The sequence below is a fragment of the Montipora foliosa genome, chromosome 5 (genome assembly GCF_036669935.1).
Source record: "Montipora foliosa isolate CH-2021 chromosome 5, ASM3666993v2, whole genome shotgun sequence".
Taxonomy (NCBI): Eukaryota; Metazoa; Cnidaria; class Anthozoa; order Scleractinia; family Acroporidae; genus Montipora; species Montipora foliosa.
This window is the reverse complement of record NC_090873.1, coordinates 45,094,925-45,109,924: the sequence shown is the minus strand read 5'-3', so window position 1 is coordinate 45,109,924 and position 15,000 is coordinate 45,094,925. Positions and strand designations below refer to the sequence as shown.

The 15,000-nt window shown below is 37.1% G+C and overlaps 1 protein-coding gene across 4 annotated transcripts in view; it reads right to left on the bottom strand.

The window, feature by feature from the left end:
- Nucleotides 1–2,660: 2,660 nt before the first annotated feature.
- The window catches only part of LOC138004367 (gamma-2-syntrophin-like), a 21,878-nt gene continuing 9,538 nt past the window's right edge, over nt 2,661–15,000 (bottom strand). For all 4 annotated transcript variants that reach the window (XM_068850865.1, XM_068850866.1, XM_068850867.1 and 1 more), the window contains 12 exons: nt 12,797–12,859; nt 12,645–12,715; nt 12,340–12,458; nt 8,687–8,816; nt 7,576–7,614; nt 6,759–6,875; nt 5,823–5,894; nt 5,356–5,434; nt 4,844–4,917; nt 4,312–4,404; nt 4,080–4,190; nt 2,661–3,701 (listed from right to left, as the gene is read on the bottom strand). In XM_068850865.1, coding sequence (XP_068706966.1) covers nt 3,594–3,701; nt 4,080–4,190; nt 4,312–4,404; nt 4,844–4,917; nt 5,356–5,434; nt 5,823–5,894; nt 6,759–6,875; nt 7,576–7,614; nt 8,687–8,816; nt 12,340–12,458; nt 12,645–12,715; nt 12,797–12,859 — 1,076 coding nt within the window. In that variant the 3' untranslated portion in view covers nt 2,661–3,593. The remainder of the gene's footprint in view (nt 3,702–4,079; nt 4,191–4,311; nt 4,405–4,843; nt 4,918–5,355; nt 5,435–5,822; nt 5,895–6,758; nt 6,876–7,575; nt 7,615–8,686; nt 8,817–12,339; nt 12,459–12,644; nt 12,716–12,796; nt 12,860–15,000) is intronic.

Here is a 15,000-nt window from a genome sequence, read left to right as displayed (position 1 = left end):
TTCTGGACAAGCCCTATAGTTGCACAGCATGTGTACAGCGGATTTTAAACACGCAACCAAGTGAAGGCAAAAATTAACCATGACTTGTCTATAGTTATTGATCACTTTGAGAATGTCATCTTCCAGTACTGTATAGACCGAATACATTAATTGCAGCCAAAAATATATTCTTTTGTTTATGTGCTAATTAGCTTCACTAGCCTCGTTTGCATGTAGAAAATACAAAAGAAATGTTGCTTGAAACCGAGGCTAGTGAGTCTAATTAGCACATAGACAAAAGAGTACATTTTTGGCCACCATTTATGCATTCGGTCTATTGTACACAAACTGAACATTATTTATGTTAAACACTAGAAATCTGTAGAGATTAACCAAACAATTCTGCACTTTAATTCTCATGGAATTAAGAGCTGCGTGGGTACACAAACTCCTGGTTTGAGCGGAGGGTGTGGGTCATTGTTTTACCATAACCGAAACAACTCAAACTTTTACAAAAATGCAACCCTTATGCTTACATATCTTTTAGGCCTAAGCTAGGTTTGGGTTGTTTCAACTATGGTGAAACAGTGACCTGCAACTCTAACCTGCAGTTTACACCCTCCATGGTTTGAGGCGCATCTCCACTCAGGGTCTTCCTTAACCTGCGATCAGGTGTACTTTTCTTTAGACCGGGTGCAAAAAAGTACCTCATCCTGCAGGTAATTTCTGGTAAAATATGATTGGCTCACATTTATAGCATGACACATGATTCACATCACTGTTGACAGGAGGGTGGCAGACGACTCGTTAAGAAATTGTATCAGACACACTTTTTCATGCCCTGTCTAAAGAAAAATATGCCTGATTGCAGGTTAGGTCTTCCTTTGCAATGGATGAGTTCACGTTCTCGAGTGCATCATGGGTAATCAGGGCAACATGGTGGGAAATTCAAAGCAAAATATACTGTACACGACTCTACTTTATAGAATTTAGCCTTTATAAACCAAACAAATAAGTTCAAGTTCACAACTGAGATGAACTGGATGTGGTACATATTCTTTCGAATTCCCAAACATTGCTTTTTTTGTCTCCATACATTCTCTGTAATTTTGTGCCTGCGGAATTACAGGAAATGTATGGCAAAAACGTTGTTCAATAAAATAATTTCTACTGCACAATAGCCATTTTCTCCAACTTTATTCTGCCACACCTTTGAGCGCATTCTTCTGTCTGGAAACTTAAAAAACCCAAAATTGCATATCATGAATACTTTTCATCATTTTGAACTTCCATACAAATCTTCGAATTTCTCTCCATCTTGCACTGATTACCCATGATGGACTCAATAGAGTGAACTTGTCTATTTCAGCTGCAAATGTCTCCTCCGTAGCCCGTCTCACAACCTTCCTGCTAATCAACACTGGTGCGTTAAAGAACCAACACACCGTTCTTAAAGAGTAGAGTGGGATCCCTGGTGTTGGTCTCTCTAAGAGACTCGTTGTAAACTGCCATGACACTGATGTAACATTGTAATGTGTAGTATATAAAATACATTACCATTAGCTATGTGCAAACTCCGGCAGATGTTGGATGTTGTTGGTAGTGCTGTGCAAACAGATGCAACAACTTGCAACAATGTGAAGACACGCAATGCAAATTCAAACAAAAATCCCACATGTGCACATCACGTGCTATGACGCATGTGTGGCCCCAACAATGTTGGACGAGTTGTTCAAACGGGTGCAACATTGTTGTGCTACACTTAAGTGACGAGTCAGGAACAAAAGAAATGTTGGGAGTTGTTGGCTCAAAAGTTTGACCAGTTTCAAACTTCCCGCAACAACATGCAAATGGGCGCAACAGGTAACACCCAACAATGTTGGGAGTTGTTGCACCACAACGTTGCATCCACTGCATGGAGCTTACCATTTCTCAGAGCTTGAAAATGTCACCCCCAGATACTGTAAGTGAGAACCCGTATGAAAAGGAATGGCCACATTGATGCAAACCTGAGACAAATGTGTACGAGTGGAATTAACCAATCTTTTTTAGCATTCCTCCCATGCAAACTCATTGACATCAATTAACACTTCCATTTTCTAAAGTCAAAGGGTTACACATCCTACCATGCGATTGGCTGATTTTGATTTTGGTTATTTTTCCAACAGTCTGCCTGCTGTCACCAGGAATATGATTGGTGGCAGCAAAAACGATAAAATGGGAGTTCAACTTATTAACATTGGAGGAAGGTTTCAGCAGCTGCAAGTTACCTGCTTTTAATGAAATAGGGTTGGAAAAACAGTCACTCTGTTGGGAAATTATTTTACCAGTCACTGCAACCAACACCAGTTACAGCTGAATTCTGTTCAGTTCTGTTCTGTTCTGGAGGCAGTGTGGCCCAGTGGTTAGGGCGCTTGCCTTAAGATCCGGAGATCCTGGGTTCAAGACCCGCTCTGACCACTTGCTGAATTTGATCCTGGTTGTCCCTGGTTCAACTTCCCAGCTGCACTTGTAAATAGCCAACTGGTTTGCCTCCGGCCGGTTGGGATTCTTAACAGTTGCTGTTGTTCTGTTCTGTCGTTTCATTGGGTTTCATTGGCCCTGAAAAGCTCCTATGGGGAGCGGTCAATTAAGTATGTGTCGTATTATTGTATTAACTTAAACAAAACAAAGACCTCAACTTTGCTGTGGAGTTTTGAACATATTTAATAATATTTAGTATCATAGATTTATATACATTTGCCTTTTTCAAAATGAAGCTTCTCATCAATTTACAGATTAAGCAATTATAACGTTATCATTAATATGATTAAGATAAGACCACTTTATAAAAAATAAGGAAAGCTTAATAGTCTCCATGTGAAATTCTCTAAAATTCTAGAGACTGAAAATTTTAATTATGGAGAAAAGCTGCTTTAGCTATCCTTCACATTCTGAAATTAATTTTTGGTGGCTATTTTTCCCACCCATTGGGCATCTGCATTTTAGCAGATGGGTGATGTCACTTCCTAAACTGAGTGGACTTCCAACAGAGGTGTCATAGCCCAGAGTAAATAACAGTTTACTGCTCTCATGCTTGTCCCAGTCATGCCAAAACGCAGACTGTGCAGACCGGGGGTAAAATATGGCATTAACCTCACTATTATTGAGAGCTAACCGTAAACAGGCTAACCTGAATGTTCTTTAGGCCTAATTAGGCTAACCGAATGTTATTTAGGCCTAATTTAGGCTAACCAAATTTTCATTTTACAGATGGTCTGCACAGTTTGCAGTCTGCGTTTTTCAGTGTCCCTGCTTGTCCTTAGCCACAATAATCACAGCCCTCATTTACAGAAAAATAACTTCTCTAGGATTCTTGACTTTTCTTCACTGTTCTCAAAGAGGAAACTAAACCAAAATTCTTTTTCCCTCTTCTGATTTCCTACAGCTCACATCTTGATTTCATAAGGTAGAAAAGAAGGCAACACGTCACAACTGTGTGGGATACAATTTTTAAATTTGCATTCAATTCACTGAGAAGTTTTCATTGACTGTCCTAACGAAGACTGAAATGCAAAATCATTAAGTTTAGATTCTCCAGTTATTTGCTTCCAGGGAAGTGTTATCATATCTATTTAGAAACTACTATCAAAAGAGAAGTTAGGATCAACTTGTGCAACTTTAGCAGCGTAGAAGGCATGCATCACTGTCAACACCTGCTGCATGTTGGTGAATTCTAACTCCTGAAAAAAAATTCAAATAATTAATAGAAGACCACCATTGGGTTTAACAAGTACAAGGAGCTCCTTGCTTGGAGCAGTAATTTCACTGTAATATATTTAATCTCCCCAAATCATTGAATTTTCGCTTGCAACACACTGACAAGACGGTCCCCCCATTTTTCTCACCAGTTTTCCCAACAACATAAATCATAAATTTTATCAGAACTGGATTCAGAACAGCCTCCTTTTCAAAGTACCGGTATGTGAAGACTAGCTCCAAGGAATCGAAGATGACCTTGCTTATCATTTGTGCAGAAAGAGATATTTTTTGATAATCACATTGCAGAATAACACAAACGCATAGAAACACCATCAAATTCTCCTGATCATTACACAAACCTGTCTGTCGAATGGACCAGCGGGAGATGATGAAAACAGCAATACAATTTTTCGAAATCCATCATCAGATGATCCTCGAAGAAAAGAGAACCTATATTGCCACAACAGTGCCTAAATGGGACAATAATATAGATGCTTTTAGTAATTGGATGATACAACATTTTGGTCTTTCTTCTACAAAACTCAAAAGAAAACTGCTTTAATTAATCCAAACCAACACAAAGGCACACACCCTGTCTGTAGCACTGTAAAGTCTCAAGCCTCTTTTTAAATCAAGAACAAGCTTAACACTCTGACCACGCCATTTTCCTGGAAATGTCCGTGACTGGCAAACAAAACAAAATGAGGACATCAAAAGGCACATTTATTTATTTACTTATGGAAATTAAGTTTATTTCTTTTGTGGGAATATGGTTTTTCAAAAGAACACAATTATTCCAAAAAAGAATGGTTTTGCAAGAGTGGTCTGGATTGGACATTTCAGTGAATTGGTGGAGCCCTGGATACAGTTACCAGATCCCAAGCGAACACAGAACTCTTTAAGTACATTCTGTTTGGTCTATTCATTTTAGCACAGTAAACAGTCAGAATAATTTTCAATCATACTTAAAAATTAAGAAGTTCCAAAAAATGGGGTAAACTGAGTACTCCATGTGGTCCTATTTGAACAAGATACTGATGCAAAATGCACTAGGGGATTGACAAAAGAATAAAAATCCTAATACTAAATGATTTGGGCTCTTGTAAAATAATTAGAAACTTACCTCAACCTGAATGACAACTTGATGAGTTGACTTCTGAACATGGCTTACAATCTCCATCAGATCAGCTTCTGTGTCTGTAAATCACACAACATATCAACAACTGAATATGTATTTTCTTTTAAGAACAGCCTAATGAAACAAGAATTTGATCTCCTTCCAGGATATAATATTTTCCCACTATGAAGGGCCCTGAGCCAGCATGGCCACGTGAAAAGGTACCCAAACTAGCAATCAGAAGTTCTTGGGGTCAAGTTCCACTCAAGGAATGTTGGGTAGTCCCTGTTTAACATCTTTGTTGTGCATGTAATCGAACAGGTCATACAGTAGGTTCAAATCCGGTTGAAATATGAATTTTCAGACTTTCATTTTGCTACTTCTAATTTAAAGTAGCCTTCATAGAGCACAACATCACCATATTTAATTATCACACAGCTCTATGGGCGCCATGCCTTGTGTAGCATGTCTTCCTGTACAAGCAACAAAGATATAAAAACTAATACTAAAAAACTCACCAACTCCAAAGTAATGACTGTCTCCAGGACAGGACTGGATACAGAAACAAAATTCTCTCTTGTCCAGAAGCTCATCATCCTAACAAAAGAATCACAAAATAATTTATCAGTACGGTCTAAAGAATGGCGCATTGCATTTTGCATAATTTAATGGGCTTATTTTCCTCATTCCATAATATTGACCTGAGGGATTCCAATGGCCCTGTTTCTTTGATTAATCTGCTTTAAAGTGACATTGAAAATGATATCCCTCCACCAGCCATTGTTTACATAATCTTGACCCTTGTTCCAGAGAAAATTTCAGAGGGAAAATTATCAACCCAACAAAGAGATTTTGCCCAGTACACACCACAATCTATGTAAACGAAAAGTACTGCAATGAATACAAGATGACGATAATGACAATGACCATAATGAAGTGCAAATATCAACAAATCAATTTCATGACAACATTTTTGTTCACCTACCCGGCATATGTGACAAACTACTTCCATTACATTATATGAGGCCTCACTTCTGAGCCAGTCTCTTGTTACCACCTGCATTAATCAACAATAACTTCACTTCTTACATTTTTCTGGTCCTTACTTTCCTCTAAAGTTGTGCATAACCTTTCACATGTCATTGAAATTTTTACAACATTCTTTTGGATGACCTCCCACTTGCTTCCTATCTTGATTTCTTTGATGTCAATTGCTATTGCTCTTATTTTTGAAGTGATACAATGGTAAACAATGTTTAATGTAATGGATGAAAACCCTTTGACAAGGTTAATGGACCAAGGTGAGATTTGAAACTGAGCTTTTTGACCCAATGGAAAGGAAAAAGTCCTGTCTTGTCTGCTGTCAGACTCTACTTATTGAAAGCTTGACTGTGTACATGACCAGAAACAAAATTAGAATAATGTTTATGCTAATAAAGAACAAATGGGATGTATCACAGGACTTGAAAATGCTTTCAGTTAGAAACTTTTAACCACAAATCTGCAAAGGCAAAGGCCAGAGTATAGACCACCTGTAGCCTGTTTTTACATTGTGTATTTAAGTCAAAAGAACTGATTGACTTAATAATCACTACAAATTAACTGAAATCAGAACAAATCAAATCAAAATTAATGTTGGTTTTAAGGAGATGGGAAAACTGGAGTACCAAGAGAAAAAAGCTCTCAGAGCAGAGTAGAGAACCAACTAAATTCAACCCACATATGGCGTTGAACCGGGAAATCCATCCTGTGCCACACTGGTACAAAGTGAGTGCTCTACCTACCGTGCCATCTCTGCTCCTAGACCGAATAACTGATTGGTTGACTAGCCAGTGACAGATATAATGAATGACCAACTGACTGATTGGCTGAAAGACTGCATTAAATTTTTATTCAAGTGGTTTGACTAAAACATACTTACAGGAGGCATTTCAAATATCTGCAGCTCTGAACCTTTGACAGCAAGAAACTTTCTTTTCCAAACATTCCAATGATTTGTGGACTTCGTTCTTTCCCATACCCAACCCATGTGTAAAACCTGTTACGTAGAAATATTTCTGTGCATTAGTATACATGTGTACTTTCAACTCTAAGCCATGCTCTACAGTATTTTCGGTTTTCACATGACGTCATGGCCGCCATGTTGGAACCCCTAAACAAAGAAACGGCGGCCATGTTGGAGCCCCGACCAAATCCTCCGGGAATTCAACTCAGTTTATTATTATGCAAACGTTTTCTTTTGTTTTTGTTGAAAAACATGGCTGTTGATCACGTGAGTGAAAACCAACAATAGCTAGCTTCCTGTTCAATTTCTGAAACTACAAGATTAAAAAAACCTCCAAAACTTTTATTTTCATGCCCATCTATTACAGTTAACACCATTTTGGAAAAGGTCATAACTGTTACAGCATAATCCAAATATAACTGTACTGTATTATTAGTAAGACATTATGATTAGCCAATGTACATTTGTAAGGGTGTTATGGACCATATGGTGTGCTCTCCCATTCAATTCAATTGCCAAGTGATACAATAAAAGAATATCTTAATACAATTTATCTAAATTTCACTCCAGTCAAATTTACGAATTGAACAGTACAAAAACACAGGCCAAACATATAGCATCCTGCTCAACCTCCACCTGTAAGAGTTCTGCAAAAACCTCGAACTTGGTTCATAATCACACTTCTACAAATTAAACGCAAGAAGCAGCACAAAAATCCTAGAAACACACTGACCTGTTCGGATGGTGGGAATGAAGCATTGGACAGATTGATCTGAAACAAGGAAGGACACAAAATGTAAATTCACTTAATTTGTAGAGTAGCAACATGAAGAAAAGAAAAAAAAAAGATGAGCTTTTATGAAGAGGAGGACAAACTAGTGAAATTTGCAAGAAAATACTATTATAATATTCTGTAATACCCAAAAACATTTAAAACCTGCGACTCTACATTTTAGGACATACTGTTATATTGACATACTCAACTTGAAAACACTGGTATGTTATAATTAACAAATTGAATAAAATGAGAGGGTGCTAAACATGCCAACAGTACTGGGCAACGACTTACAGTAAGCATACAATGAGTCATTTTTCTACCAGGGGCAGATTCAGGATGTGGTATCTATTCTTCTAAGGGAGAGTGGTCGCATTCTATTGACATGACCAAAAGTTGGGGAAAATGGTTGATACACTGAATGGCAAAAATTGTTATCTTTTTGTGGGAAAGCACGGTTTAAGGAAACACTGGGTTTAAGCAAATGAAAATCAGTCAGAGAAAAATGTAGCACTCTGGCTTTTACATAAGATTCAGATGAATTTCAAAACAGTCATGCTTTCATCTGTGCTAAATGTGAGGTTGATAAAAATCAGAATACATGATTTGATACTGTGTTTCACAATGGATAATTATGTGGCTAGCCACATAATTATCCATTGTGAAATTCTTACACTTCTTCAAGTTGTTCATTGGCAGATTATGCAATTGGGAATGCCTATGTGATATAAGGCCAGATTGCCACCATCATTTTGATGCTAGCAGAAGCTAAAACGCGATGTTTGATGAGTTAGCAGAAAGGTCTCTGATGAGTCCCTTGGCAGGGATGAAACATATGTATGGATACTGTTTAACTAAACATCTTCAAAACATGGTTAAGGTTTGGTGTAAACAAAGGCATAAGTCTCCAATAACTGTTAAGTTCCTTCCAGGATCAGTATCTGGTAACAGAGATAAATGACAAGATAGGAAATACTGTAGGAGCTTTGCCTTGAGAAATGAAGTAAAATAAAGTTCACAAAGTAGACAAGGAAAACGAAACTTGACATCATGGAAAATTCTGACTCACTGACTGTTCCAGAAGCATGATCACTCTGTCTTTTATAGCAGAATACCACGACAACAGCTCAGCTTTGTTCTCACTGTAAAGTACTACTGATGCTCCACCATCCATTGAACTAACTTCAAATGCATTGTTCCTGTTATCAAAATACACGTAATATAGACAAAGAAAGGGAGAAATAGAGTACCAGTTATATCCAGAAACCCACAAAATTAGATACACACCAAATTATTCTAAGTGCTTACCACTTATTTCTAACAACAAGTGTTGTGGTTAGGGTAACACAGCTATTTATCTCTACTTGAACAAAAGAGTTTAGAGGACACTCTTTTATATAATTTCTGTATTACTAGAGCGAATTTCAATTGAGTGTCGTAAAACGAAAACCAAAGTAATTACTTTGGCCAATCAAAAAGGAGGGAGACAATCCAGGAAACCAATCAAAACTCGAAGTAATTACATGTAGCCGACACAAAGCGCGGGAAAATGTGCACATGCGAGCCAGTTTTGGTTTCACTTCTGATTGGTTGAAAAAGTGGCGCGCGAACTTTGAACCAATCACTGAGTGAAGTAATCATGAACCAAAGCAATTCGCTAATTACTTTCGACACTCAATTGAAAACCGCTCTAAAAACAAGAGATGCTGAAGTTTGGGAGAAGAGCAAGGTGTCACTACATGATGCTTATCAAAAATCAATGTGCTTCTAATCGCATGTATTTCTGGACATATCTGTGGTGGACAACTAGTTTTGGCTAAGTTAACCTCGAGCCTAAGTGTTTAGCTATTCCTCATGAATAAGAAAAACGTCGTCGTCTGTGAGCAAGACCTGTTTTTGTGCAAAGCTGGATTAAAGTTCAGGTGTGTTCATGTTATTTTAATACTAGCTTACTGCATCAATTTGCCATTCTTTGCAAATCCTTGTTGTGTGATGACATACATTATTTAAAATTGCATACTAATATAATAATAATATTAATATTATTATTTCCACCTTCACAGGCTGATCTTTGCCGCTATAAAAAACTGAGGAAAGGGCTCATAACCCATGACCAAGGGTTCCACAATGATCTCTTCTCCTTAGATTATTTATCAAGCACCTTTCTCAGAATCCTTGCTGTTCCTAATAGTGCAGTCTTTTGTAGGAATGCTGTTTGGAGTGTCATGCCCAGTTTCCCAACCAAGTTATTAATTGCATAATTATCATAAGCGTTCAGTTCATGAGACTGTGTTTCTTCTCCAGGGGCCGAGTCCAAACCTTATACCTGGGGCACTTGGGAGTTTTGCACTTGATGGATCAGACCTTCTGTAGAATGTGTGCCGTTCCCATCAATGCTGTCTTCTGAATTTCCCAGAGGTTGTTCATGTTTCCTGGAATTCCCCTCATAAGCTTTTCTGAGCCTTTCTTAACCACCCCTAACGCACCTACAACCACTGGGATTATTTCTGTTTTCATCCGCCACATTCTGGTAATTTCAATTTCTAGATCCTTATACCGGTACTTGGAAAGCTTTTCGGAAACCTTGTTTGAGGTATTTTTATCAGAAGGTATAGCCACATCAACAAAGGTACATTTCTTATCCCGATTATTCTGACAATGTCAGGGTGGTTTGCAGAAAAGTAATCTCTCTGTCCGTATGAATAGGAATGTCATAAAGAATGGTGATCGCATTCTTTTCTTCCACTGTTTTTGGTTCGTGTTTGTAACATTTGTGTACTGCGTGCACGTTGTATTCTTTACAGATCTTCCAGTGTACATAGGTTGCCACATTGTTGTGCCGGTGTATGTATTCTGTTTTTGCGAGTTCTGGGCAGCTTGAGCCAACATGGTCAACAGTTCCCTGATATTATTATTATTATTATTATTATTATCATCAATTATCTTAATAAGAAGAGATTTTGTATATAACTTCAGTATAAAACATTAAGATAAAATATTAAACATGGTTTAAAAAATGGTTTAAAAAAAGGTTGAAATTGCAACGTTTCGACTTCAGTCATTATCAAGCAATGAAAACAAAAATGAACTCGAATATAATTATAATAAAATTAAAGCATGAAGTTATGCTGTTTACCCTAGAGATGCAATCAAGTAAAAAGCTTAGCTCGAATGGAGTTCTCTTGAGTGTTGAGTGAAGGCTTAAGTTCCTTAATGAAAAACATTTCATACAGAAGACAATCAAACTTAGTTTGGCATTTCTTAAGAATAGAGAAATGACTGCTAAAACTAGAGGTGTCAATACCACCATGGATATTAATAAGATGCTTGCCTATGGCAGAATTACCATATTCCTGAATATGTTGATCAATGCAAGTGCCTTGTAGTAAAAACCTACATAATCAGCACCACACTGATCACATTTAAAATGATACACAATGCATTGATTGCTAACTAAATCAGGCTTCTTTGGCCAAAGAATCTGTTGAATAGGTTTACTGTGAAAGACAGGTTGAATGTCAATACCGACGTTAGAAGTCATTGACTCCTAGGAGTGAGACTCAATAGATTTTATTCTGCCTGTAATGCCAGACGATTTTACTTGTCAATGAGGAGTGGTTCAGGAGTTAATGGGTTAACAATCTCGACATTCACTTAAAAACAGTAAGTGCCAAAGTGACCTCTAATTTAAGGGAAACTGTATATCACACAAATCAAAACTTACAGATAAATTTCTTTATGAGCACCACTAGATGTTCTCCTGCCAGTGAGAACAATAGGCAAGAGACAAACCCAGAATAATGCCTTGATAAGGACAGACTTCTCACGACCAGTGATTGACTTTAGTTAGTTTATGAACATTATCTCATAGTTACATTTTCTTTGCTTTTCTCCTCAATTTTTCGTAAGTTTTCCTTAACGGACTGACCAAGTGATTTGATTTCTGTGTCTGAGGATTCACTTGACTTGCAGATATTGATGCAGTGAGTGAGTGTCAGTTGTTTTTCTCTCAATTAATGGGGATAAGCGTTTGTGTGTCCTGGAATCTTTGATCCCTACCACAATCTTGTCTTGAATCAGAGAGTCGTGAAGACAATCACAGAAGTTGCATGATTGGGCAAGAATCTTAGTTCTGCCACCAATTGGTCTACGGATTCACCCGCTTGTTGTTCTCTTTTGTTGAATAGATATTGCTCAAAGGTTTCATTATTTTGTCTCTCCGATGGCGTATTTGTCAAAGGCTGCGATTACCGCATCAAGATGGCACTTCACTCAGGTCAAAGCTGCGAGTTTTCACAGCTTGTGGGCCGATTGATTAAAGAGATAAGGCAATTCTGTATTCCTCTGTTTGTTTGCCTACGCATGCTACAATTTCATAATTCTCCTATTGTTGCTAGTATGATTTTCAATGTTCGCTCTTGTTTTTCAAGGAAAGATTCAATCCTGTCTGGTGTTGTATGCCTGGCAAAGGCACGGCTGGTTGTGTTCCAGCAACAATAGCTGGTTGTTCAGCGATCAGTTGTTCATCTGCCGGTGCTTCTACAACTTCTGTGGCACTTATTCTGCTTTGTTTACCGCTGCCACCAAGTTTTCTTCTCTAACTCATTCTTTATTCATCAGATCACAATCCTAACTAGTTTCACATGCGGGTCTAACTAACTGTATGTTGGTACCTTACTACGTTATATAACACTTAATATAAAATAAGGCAACTTTCCTTACCTAAGAGAATCTTCGCCTGTCTTATATCTAGATATTGACGCAAATGTTAAAGGAAGTACTATGTTGTCCGTCCAGCTCTGAAGAGACGAATTGGAATCTGTTTCCCCAATTTCAGAGGACTGATGACACAAAAAGTGAACAAAGATGTCATTTTGCGTTGATGTCAGTTAACAATGATGGTATAATTTTTCATTACTTTTGATCATAAAATCGATAACATTAAAAAAGACATTTTAACCACATCCTTGGTCATTATCAAGCAAATGTGTGTTCAATATTTTCCAAGATAATTCCCTGTTTGTTACCTTTTGACTGCTGTTTTCTTTATATTCTGCATCACTTGATGATTCTTCTATGCTTCTTACAATTCCATTTGCTATACACAAAAGAAGCAAAGTAATCAGAATAAATTACAACACTATAATCAGTTATTGATAAATTGTTCAGACCATCTTACCCTGTTTTGATACACTAGAATGACTAACTTCTGAACGATCTGCACTTGTAAGGGCCGTATTATCTACAAAAATAGCAACAACGATGCCTTACTTAAACATAGTAAATGTTAGATAAGACCTTTAATAATAATAAATTAACATAATGTTCAATACAAAGCAGTTCCGCCTGCAAATAGCCAATGCTAGTCGAGGCAGGTGGCCTAAGCTTACAGCAGTCAGTTAAGCATTAACTACATAACTGTTTGCAAGATTTAAAAGAAAAATTGAATGTTGCAAGATAGCAATGTTTATATTAACTAGTACATTGTACACATCGGGTGTTAACAATTTAGCAATTACAATACGCGAGAAGAAAATAAAGAAATAAATTAAATGAAGTACAATGGTAGCGAGTTTAACCTGAACAATTTGCTAATAATCTAATCAAGATACATGTAGATGCCTCAACATAATCCTCCTCTGCCTCAAAAATGGAAAATACCATCTATTTAATTTGTATTTTAAAACCATGCTTGGGACGTTTGTGGGTCTCAACTGAAAGTGAATTCCACAGTTCAGCTCCGAACCTTGAAAAAGACCTCTGATTTTGATTCAGTCTCGAGGTTCTGATGTAAAACTTTCCACAGGACGAAAATCTAGTTTCATGATTATGCTTCTCATTAGCTTTGATAAAGAGATCAGATATGTTAGAAGGTGTATTTTCTGGAGAAACATCATACATTACAGACAAGACTTCTGTAATGTAAAGCATATTCAAAGGAAGAGTAAAGGAAGAGATAAAGAAGGGGACTGTGTGAGATCTTGATTCACAGAAATACATCAAACGAAGAGCAAGTTTTTGTAGTAAGAGAATTTTGTTTAAATGAACTTTCAAATTGGTAGCTTGGCCCCAAGCAGACAAACAAAACTAACTGGTTTATCATTCTCTGATATGGGTGAAAAATGACAAAGTTAGTCTTCTTGATATTCAATGTTAGCTTATTAGCATTAAGCCAGTCAGAAACTTTTCCCAGTTCACTGTTGCCTCAACAGATTTCAGATTCTTGTCAGCACACAACAGAGTGGTGTCATCGGCAAAGAGAACGAATGATAGCTTCGATGAGGAATTTACAGTATCATTGATATAGATCAAGAATAGTATGGGTCCCAACACAGAGCCTTGAGGAACTCCATAAGAAATCTTAGGGTAATCACAGATTGTTTAGAGTTCACCTCAGTAACCTGTGGAGGGTCAAAGGAGATATGAAGAAAACCAATTATTAATGGTTACCCTTATACCATGATAGTCATTAAGCTTCTGGAGTAGGATTGAATGATCCATGGTATCAAAGGCTTTTCTTAGATCTATTAAGACTCCACAGGTGAAACGTTTTAGATCCATATTGTTCTGTATGGTATTGGTGATGTCAAGGATAGCATGTTGAGTAGAATGCTATTCACGAAAACCGTTCTGAGATTCAAAAAGGATATCATTTCTGTCAAGAAAGGCTTTCAGTCGATTATGCATAGTTTTTTCAAATATCCCATTGAAAATGGAGAGTAAAGATATTGGCCGGTAGTTTCCATTGGGAATATGCCAGTTTCAATCAACATATTATTTACTATATCAGCTACGGGACCAGATACAATGTGCTTCTAAAGAACCTGATAATACGGTATGCGAACTGGAGGGAAAAATACTTTTTCAAGATAATTATTAGAAATCTTGATGGGATAAGTTGTCAGGCTATTATCACTGGGGCATTTCAGGGAAGAAATAAGCTTTGATTGCTTTTTCTTACACTTGATTAGGTTATTAATTCCATTCAAGGTGTTTTTCATGTTGTTCACGTTCTTAGGAAAGAAATTATGATAATAACTCTTCTTACTTCATCTAGTAACGTCATTGCTTTTAAAAACGCTTATGAGGCCCTGCAAAACCCTTCCCTTATGCTACAATCTACTGTAACAAAATATGTTGCTTGATTCCATAAGAGTATATCACAAGATGCTATGAATCCCATGAAAGAACTACATCACTGTTATCACGATTTTATAGACGGTCAGCTTAAAAGTATTTTTTTTAATAAAGCTTAAATCAAAAATGCAAAGCCAATGCATTCTACTAGATGACTTCTAAATCTATCAATATTATTACTGGTCAATAACAGAGTCAATCCCTATATAAAAGTTAAAACAGCCTTCCTGGTAGAGTAGGTCACAG